The sequence below is a fragment of the Glycine soja genome, chromosome 3, assembly GCF_004193775.1.
Source record: "Glycine soja cultivar W05 chromosome 3, ASM419377v2, whole genome shotgun sequence".
In the NCBI taxonomy this organism is placed as follows: domain Eukaryota; kingdom Viridiplantae; phylum Streptophyta; class Magnoliopsida; order Fabales; family Fabaceae; genus Glycine; species Glycine soja.
The window spans coordinates 26,164,024-26,173,769 of NC_041004.1; the positions used below are offsets into that span (position 1 = coordinate 26,164,024).

The 9,746-nt window shown below is 39.7% G+C and overlaps 1 protein-coding gene across 1 annotated transcript; it reads right to left on the minus strand.

The window, feature by feature from the left end:
• Positions 1-6,329: 6,329 nt before the first annotated feature.
• On the minus strand, positions 6,330-6,857 carry LOC114405066. The gene has a single exon (XM_028367749.1). It carries the CDS (start codon positions 6,855-6,857, stop codon positions 6,330-6,332), a length of 528 nt encoding a protein of 175 aa, XP_028223550.1.
• Between the last annotated feature and the right edge of the window lie 2,889 nt (positions 6,858-9,746).

Sequence of the window (9,746 nt, forward strand, 5' to 3'; positions counted from 1 at the left end):
CCAATGGTCTTGTATCATACAAGTAGCTTTCTCACTATCTTTTCCTCTTAAGTTGCTTTTGACCTTATTGTAACAGGACAATTTATTCTTTTCTTTTTTTTTAACATACAACGTATTTGTTGTGTGTGCTGATGCTTAACCTTTTTCTTTTCATTCTAATTGATTTCCCTCCCCCAAATTTAGAGTAAATTTTCCTTGAACCATATGCTCTCCTAAAATCTAAACAAGGTATCAGGAGAATTATTTAAGTTCAGGGTTCAAATTTTTTACAATATCATTTAGCTCAAAAAGGGAGCAAAGGATGCAATTATCATTCAAGGTAAGCTATTTGGTCAAAAGAGCTTGTGTATGTACAATCATGGCCTTCATCATGTCCTCATTTATACATTTCATTCTAAAATTCATAGATTTATGCAAAGATTATCACTCACAGCTAGTCATTCACTCACAGAGTAAGGTCACACTCTCACCGGTTTTGGTTCAAGCTTTTCTTTCTCAATCAATCTGTCTACTGACTAACAATTCTAATTGCAAGTTTACATTCTTGTTCTTTCTTTGTCTAGCATGCATATTTGTTCAAATTTATGAACAAAGACATAAACTTCAACCTAATCATGCATTCAATCCAAAATACGGCATACAACCATTTTCACAATAAGATAAAAGTGTTTCACTGCCATGTCATAAAAAATAAGTCAAACTGTTCAAAATGCTTCAGGATGAGCAAACTAATTACCCATAAATAAAACTAGTAGTATAAGTAGACATAAAGGAAATACTGTACGAAGACCAAAATTATAATAATAAATTAAAAAGAAAAATGTATCATCAGGAATTAAAATTCCTGTGACTTGTCCTGGTTGTCCTGTATCTGAACATTCTTCTCATCTGTTAGATGCCATACTGGAGTAGCTGGAGGAGAAGTGTCCAAAGGTAGGACCAGTATGGTTTGACCTTCTTGTATCTCTAAGACAGGAGTGGAAGAGTCTGCTGCATGCTGAGGTGAAGATGGATCTACTCCTAGAAATGGTGCTTCAGCTGATGCTGGCACTGGTCCAGGATGAGCAGCCTCATTGGATCTCGTCTCTAATATTCTTTTTACAAAATCAACAGCTCCAGGGATGGTGGCTTCAGATGAGTGATCATTTTCTGGTTCTGGCTCCTGCTGTTAAGGTGCCTGGGTTGTAAAACTTTCATTATCCCCCACATAAGAAGGTCGGGCTCTAGGCCAGGCCACCTTCTCAATGAACTGCTCTACACTAATAATTGGCCTCTACTGAACTAGTTCCTGCAACCTTTGTATAATGAGAATTTGTCCTTCAAACAAGCTTTGAAATTTGGCATCTGAAGTCTGAGAGCTCTGGCAGATAAGTCTGTTAAAGCTGGAAGTGGGGATGAAGTAGAAGATGCAAGGATGCCATCTATTGGTGCAAAGGAAGAAGGAACATCAGCTGCTCTGAGCGTGGTCTTCCTTGCCTCTGGAAAATTAACTGTTTGGTCATTCGCATTCCAACAGTTCCTTATGATATAAGCTAAGTCAATGGCCAGCCTTAGATTTTCATAGGAGGTAAGGGCATCAGATCCCACTCCCCTCGATCTACACAAGGTTGTGATTAAAGCTAGAAAGCCTAAGCGAGAAGAGTTAGACTGAGCCATCATGGTCATTTGTCCAAAGATCAAACCGCCAATGTTCATGTCCATCCTTGTGATTATGCCATAGACCAACCTAGCTCTGTCTGTGTTCAAATCTGAAATGCAGGAGGTAGGAGCTAAGTTTGAGTACGAGAGGACGCTCCATGTCTGAGCAAGGGTGGTAAGATCTTTTCTGAGGAGCTTCCATGGTTGGCCCTCCGTGTTTAGAATAAAGCCCTTGCCTGAAATGCACAGACTAGCCTCCATCTCTCTGGGATCAGACCTTAGTCTGCAAAATCTAGAATAAGTGGGCAAAGATTCCCCCTCCTCTAATAACACTAGATTCTGGAGGAACTCATTTAAGTTGTCTGCATCTATCTTGATTAAATGGCCTCTTATTCTAGCACATTTAGGAGCTTGATCTGTTGGACTATAGAAATTGGCATAGAATTCCTTAACCACTACCACATATATGCTTCCTTCCTGAAGGTTGGCGAGACGTTTGTCAAGGTTTCGCCTCTCCAATTCTATTTTAAACTTGTGAAATTCAGAATGACAAAGTTCCACCTTCCTTTCCAGAAGGATCCTTCGGTCTAAAATATTTTCGATATATCGGTTCTAGGCTTCCTCTGATTGAAATCTCCAGTTATCATTCTGATATTGTGGTCTAGAATCACTACTCTTATGTTTCTTAGAGGCCATCTGCATATAAAGGGACCAAACAATTAATCAGGACACAGTTATTCTAATTTTTAAAACTAAAAAATGAAACTGAAAAAGACACTGGCCGCTTAGCGAGACATGGTCTGCTTAGCTGGCCTTTGTAAAAAAAACACTATCGCTTAGCGACATGTGGAGCCGCTTAGCGAAAGTTGCAGAATTTTTAGATTCTGCAGAATTGGCTTAGCGAGAAAGCGTCCACTAAGCTAAACATGTGCCGCAAGGATTTGCACTAAGCTTTTTAAAGGCTGCGCTTAGTGGCACCAACTCTTCAAAAATTCTACTAAGTGTTGGGAGCTTAGTGAGCGAAGCTCACTTAGCTTAGAGGATGCCGCAACCAATCGCGCTTGGCCTAGGAAAGCTCAGCTTAGCACACAGCCATCAACAAAAAAATTGATTTAAGTTACCTGGGCTTAGCGATTCAGCCTCGCTTAGCCACAGGTAGTTCAGGAAGAGGATGAGTGTTCATCCTTAAAAGATGAACTCGCTTAGCGTGGTAAGCGCGCTTAGCGAGTTTTTTAGATAATGCAACATGCTCGCTTAGCCAGTTCATCGCGTTTTCCAGAAAACGCAGCTCCTTTTCTTGCACTTTTCAAGCCTCTAAAAGGCATATAAGACATGCAACGTGTCCCTCATACTCAATTTAGTATACAAGCGTATATAGCCCTAATCTTAAACTAAATCTAACAAAACATAAAAACCCTAAAAATCTAAAGCTACAGTTGAAGTCTTCTACCCTAAAGTTAAGACAAGAAAAAGAGAAAAAGAATCATAGAACTTACTTGGATGGTGTATGGTTGATACTTCAAAGTTGAAAATGCATAAAGAAAGCACAGATGCAAAATGTGCAAATTTTTGGAGAGAGAGAATGCAGAGACGAGGTTTCCGTAATCTGGCAAATGTAAGTGTAACTGCTGTTACACTCACTTAAGCAGTTTTTCGATAATTTTGCTTAGCGGACCGCTGCGCTAAGTGAGTAAGAGAGACGTTTGGTTTCTCAACAAGGCTCGCTTAGTGGACATGTGCACTTAGCCGACGTTTCAAATTCAAAATCATTTTTTTTTTACACAGAAACTTGGCTTAGCGCGAGGGTACGTCCGCTTAGCGAGGTCTGTAGATTAGAAAAGTTGCAACTCTCGCTAAGCCAGGCTCTGGCCAACTTAGCTAAAATGATGCATCTTAAGTACAGAGGAGCATGCGCTTAGCTGAGAGGGACTCGCTTAGCGCTCATATTGCCGCAATGAATCTCACTTAGCTGCCATGATTGGTGCTTAGCGTCATGGACCTCAATTATGATAGTAGGGAATTGCGCTTGGCGATAATAGGTCATGCTTAGCCACGGATAAGTTGTCGCTTAGCGATCAGGCTGAAGCTTACCTGAATTCAAATCGAATTTAAGTTAGCTTAGCTCAACCTTGGCCAGCTTAGCGGACCAAATCAGTCTCAGATGCAAAGGTTAGGCGCTAAGCGCTTGAGACTCATAGCTTAGTGCATGAACAGAGATGCGCTTAGCGCGAGGCTTGCGCTTAGCGAAAGGACTATTTTTTAGAAAATACTTTTCTAAGTTATTTTTTAGTCCTTTTTCCAAGAAATTGAAACCCTTATGTTAATCATCCAAAGATTGGCTGATATACTCCTATGTACAGACTATATAGTAAGTTCCAAATGATTTAAATGCATGAAAAAGAAACAAAGATAACAGAATTTAAAATTGGGTTGCCTCCCAGGAAAAGCTTCTTTAACGTCATTAGCTTGACGCTTTTACCTCACCGGGTGATCTTATGTTTTGGTTCCTACTTTCAGAACCTCTTGACCTCCTTCCATTACCTGTAAGAAAACATTGTGTTCTGGAGCAGGCTTGTCTTCAACAAACAAATCAAAATCAATTTTCTGATCTTCAAAACCTAGCTCCAGCTTCCTCTTCCTCGTATCAACTATGTAGCTTACGATCAACATGAATGGCCTTCCCAATATTACGGGGATGTCAATATCTTCAGAGATATCCATTACCACAAAGTCTGCCGGGAAGATAAAATGTTTTACTCTGACCAAAACATCTTCAATTACTCCATATGGCCTGGTAATGGAGCGGTCAGCTAATTGTAAAGTCATTCGAGTGGGAATTATTTCCAACTCTCCCAATCTTTTGCACATGGAGAGTGGCATCAAATTGATACTGGCTCCCAGGTCAATAAGAGTTTTTCCCACATTGACTTCTCCAATTGAACAAGGAATAGTTACACTCCCAGGATCTTTATGCTTGGGTGGAAGGATCTTCTTAGTGCGACAAGGCGCGCTTAGCGCATGGCAAAACATAAAGAAAATCACAAGTGCCTTGGGCTTAGCGACCAAGCTCGCTTAGCTAGGAACACGAAAGAAATAAAATTTTTCTAAGTGTCTAGAACACATTACTCGCTTAGCGCACAACCGCGCTTAACGAGTTCATAAACATTCAATCATTCATCAGAAAAGATGAACTCGCTTAGCAGGACATGGCCGACTTAGGGAGTTCATTTGGAAATCCAGATATTCATCAAAAAGTGATGAACTCGCTTAGCGCGTTCATCGCCATTTCCAAAAAAAATGGGGCTTTTTCAGCCCCTTCAACTTAGGCCTCTATTAGGCCATCAAATCCTAACCAAAACATGTCAAAATGAGATACATTGTATTCGAATCAAAACCCCTAACACTATGCTAACTAACAACTAACCTAACATCATGTAGTCAAAATGAAAATCAAAGCTTTAAAGTAGTAAACTAAGTTAACTAACCTAAGGTTTAAAATAAAAATTAAAAACAAGGTTAAAGGAAGCTTACTTGGATCGCTGAAATTGGATGTAAAGAAGGAAGCAAGGAAAGCAAGCAAAGAGTGAGAGCATAGTGCAGAGAAAAAGCACCAACGAAATGCCAAAATGCAGTTTAAAAGCACAAATGAAAATGTAACTGCCAAAGACAGTTATGCCTTATTTTTGGCGGTTTCGAATGCCTCCCTTAGCATGTCAACTCGCTAAGCAAGCATACATGACGTTTAAGTTTTCAAACGCATGCGCTTAGCAGGCAAACTCGCTTAGCCCAATGCAAAAATTCAAATTTTCTAGAGAAGACTTTGGGCTTAGCGCAAAAAGTCGCGCTTAGCGAGTTCTACAGCTCTGATTGGCCTGCAACTCTCGCTTAGTGCGAAGAGTCGCACTTAGCAAATAACATGCTCCTTAAATGCAGTAGTGGGCTGCGCTTAGCGCGGGTGGCGCGCTTAATGCAATTTGAAAGAATTAAAATCCAGAGAAGTTTTTGTGCTTAGCGAGTCCGTGCGCTTAGCCCAATTCAAAAGAATGAAAATCCAGAGAAGTTTTTGGGCTTAGCGTGAAGAGTCGCGCTTAGCGAGACCACAACAGCTAATGATCAGGGGTCAAGGCACTTAGCACAAGCAAGAGCTCGCTCAGCATAGGAAGGAAAATCCACTTAGCGTAGGATGTGCGCTTAGCGAGTGGACTGCTGAAAATTTTTCTAAGTTAATTTCTTCATCCACTGCTTCAAAGAAGTTGTTCAACCCCTTTTATGCAATACAAAACATGCTTAAAATGATTTCATGCAACCTCAAATAAACCAAGTCTAAAAAAGATGCAATGAAAACAAAATTAAAAAGGACTGGGTTGCCTCCCAGGAAGCGCTCTTTTAACGTCATTAGCTTGATGCATGATACCTCAAGGGTCTGGCTCAAATTTGGTTCCTACCTTCAGAACCTTTTCCTCAAACTCCTTCACCTGCAAGCAGACATTTTGGTCCAAAAGTTGTTTTTCTTCATCAAATAGATCGAAACCGATCTTTTGATCTTCGATGCCCATTTCCAACTTTCTTTTTCCCATATCCACCACACAACTTGCGGTCAGCATGAATTGACGTCGCAAGATCAATGGGATATCAGCGTCTTCTTCGATGTCCATGACCACAAAGTCGGCAGGGAAAGTGAAGTTCTTTACTCAGACCAAAACGTCTTCTATCACTCCATACAGTTTGGTGATGGAGCAATAAGCTAACTGCAGAGTCATTCTGGTTGGCATTATCTCCAGCTCTCCCATCCTCCGACACATAGAGAGCGGCATCAAATTTATGTTGGCTCCAAAATCAATAAGAGCCTTACCAACTGAGACTGCACCAATCGAGCAAGGTATAGTGACACTACCTGGATCTTTGTGCTTGGGTGGAAGGATGCATTGAATCACAGCACTACAGTTTCCCTCCACTACGATTGTGTCACAGTGGATATACTTGCTCTTTCGGGTTAGCATATCCTTCAAAAATTTAAAGTAAAGTGGCATCTCCTGTAAGGCTTTTCCGAAGGGCATGGTGATCTTTAGCTTCTTGAAGATGTCAAGAAAACGTGCAAGATGTCTTTCTTTGTCCTTCCTAGAAGGTACCAATGGATATGGAACTTCTTTCCCCTCAGATGGAGCTACCTCTTTCTTCTTTTCTCTGGATTGCTCACTCTTACTCTTTTTTCTTTTCATCTCTTTTTTCATTTTTTTCAGTTTTTTCATTGTTTTCTTTTTCTTTTTCTTTCTTTTTCTCATCATTTATTTCATTCTCATTCTTGCTTATTGTATTCTCATTCTCTTGGTCATCCTCTTCATCTTCTATCTCCTCAAGTTCACAAAAATTGTCCTCCGGTTCAGATGTTGGTTCAGTTACCAGCTGTTGTTTATCTCCATCCACTATCTTCTCATCCTTCTCTTCTTCAGCCATGGTTTCCATTTTTCCATGGGTCATCACAGCTTTACACTTTTCCTTTGGATTGGTTTCTGTGTTGGTTCCAAATTTTAAGGAAGAGTTGTCAGCTATTTGTTTAGCTAACTGTCCCACTTGGATCTCCAAATTTTTAATGGCCAACTCAGTACTCTTGTGATTTGACATTGAAACCTGCATGAATTGAGCAAGAGTCTCCTCCAGCTTTGTTATCCTCTCATAGAGGTTAGGCCCTTGTGGTGGCGGCCTATTTGATGGTCCGCCCTGGTCTTTGTTGAATTGATTACCAGGGTGAGTCCTCCACTGATTTTTCTATTGGTTGTAATGTTGGCCCTGTTGGAATCTAGAAAATCCACATGCATTAAAATTCTGCCTTGGCTGGTTCCCCATATAATTAATTTCATGTCTTGATTCTTTAGTGGGAATACAACAGCCTAATTCATGAGCTCCACCACAAAGTGTGCAACCTGCAACCTGTAAAATAGAAGAAGGTGAAGGTTGACTAACATGTAATTGAGTGGGCAGCTTACTCAATGTTTTTGTTAAAGTCTCGAGTTGCTTCGACAACAACTTATTATGCACCAACAGAGCATCTTGTGATGACAGCTCTAATAAACTCTTCTTGGTGGGATAGTGTGTTCTATCACACAAGATAGCATGATCACTAGCAGCTATATTCTCAATTAGTTCCATGGCTTCTTCAGGAGTTTTAAGCTTTATTTTACCCCCTGCAGAAGCATCTAAGAGCTACTAAGATTGTGGCCTCAACCCGTTAATGAAAATATTTAGTTGTATGGGCTTAAAGAATCCATGAGTAGGAGTTGTCCGGGGCAAGCTACGGAATCTTTCTAGGGCTTCACTCAAAGATTCATCTAGGAACTGGTGAAAGGAAGAGATGGCAATCTTTCCCTCTGCAATCTTAGACTCTAGGAAATATTTCTTCAGAAACTTTTCCACAACTTCAATATCCCTTGTCTCTGGAAAACTAGAAGATGACTCTGAAGACTGAGGTTCTCCAAGAATTGTTGCTGCTTCTATATCCTGCAAAAATTTTCTACGCCTTTCTGCTCTGTTCCTTCTACAAGTTGCTTCGATTTCCAAGTCTGTTGGAACCAAATTACCTACAAGGGACTTTCTATGCATACACAACTAAGCAGAAACAACAGTTAACCAATTCTGAAGAAAAATAAATTTTGCAGTAAACAAATATTCACAAAAACAAAACAATGAATCAAAGAATAAAGAATAAACACCTACAAACTGAACTAAACTTTTCCAAATAAAGAGAAGTTCCCCAGCAACGGCACCAAAATACTTGTTCGCATCCTGGTACTACTTGTTTTTATAGATGTCAAATCTAACCGGCAAGTGCACCGGGTCGTCAAGTAAATAAATAAAACGGTTTAATCTGAGTATCGAACTCAGGGAACTTGTTTTACTTGGCAGAGCATCATTCAGTAATTAGGCATCTGCATAAAGAATTGATTATCATGAAGTAAAAACAGAAGTAATTCTATTCTAAGTAAAAGCAATAATTGTGAGAAAGTGAGTGTGAAAACAGATATGTAAAAGTGTTGGATCCTTCTACTGAGATACTTGATGCAATTAGGGTTTTTCTCTACTTAAAATTATTTTTGTGTTCTATGCTGAAGGCACAAATACCAAACACCGATGTCTCGCGAGTTTGGCCTAATTCAAATTAAACTTTATTCTCAGATGTCTCTTGTTGAACTTAGCCTAACTGAACAACATTACAATTACAGCATGATAAAAAATAAATTACCACACTTCATGTCTGGCAGTTCGATAACCTAGCCCTTCCCTATCCAGTTCTAAGGATGCAATACATTTTTCAATGCTAAAGCTCCTAACCTTAGACACAAATGGGTGATCAAGCTACAAGCATGAATAACATAAGCACAGATAGAAACATTGAACACATAAAAACAACTTCAAATAGATAGTAATAATATTTACATCAAGCACTCAGCGGAATTTCCCAACAAAGGATTCTAGCCCTCCATTACAAGGGAGTACCTTTCACAAATAGGAGAAGGGTTTTAGAGAAAATACTTGATTACAAAGCGGTGGGATGTCTCCTCCACCTCTAGGAACCTAGGAATCACTCCTAAACCTAAAATGTACCTAAAAGTTAGGCTCTTTTTCTTCCTTGCTCAGTTTTTCCTCTGTTCTTTGTTTAGCACTAGGCTAACATATTCTATTCATACCTCCCTCTCATTCTCTGCAATTCAGGCTTAAAAAGGGCATTTTATCCGCGAAGGCACGCTTAGTGCCACTTTAACGCTTAGCGCGAGTAAGTGAAATTTGGCTTAGCGTCATTCTCGCGCTAAGCACAAAAGAGACAATCTTATCATTGAGAGAGCTGATGACGCGCTGCGCGCATGATGACATGGCAGATTCTCTTCAATATTCATCTCACTCACTAAGCGGCTGATGTCTCGCTAAGCGCACAGTCCAGGCTTAGCTTGACAACAACTTTTGCACCTTCAAATTTTTCTCCTTTTTACTTGGAATTGAAGTGAATTTTACATTAAATTCATATGGAAAGCTTCTACTGAGTAAATATAAAAACTAAACAAGAAATATCTACAATCCTACCAAAAAGAACCATAAATTAGGATAAATATATATAT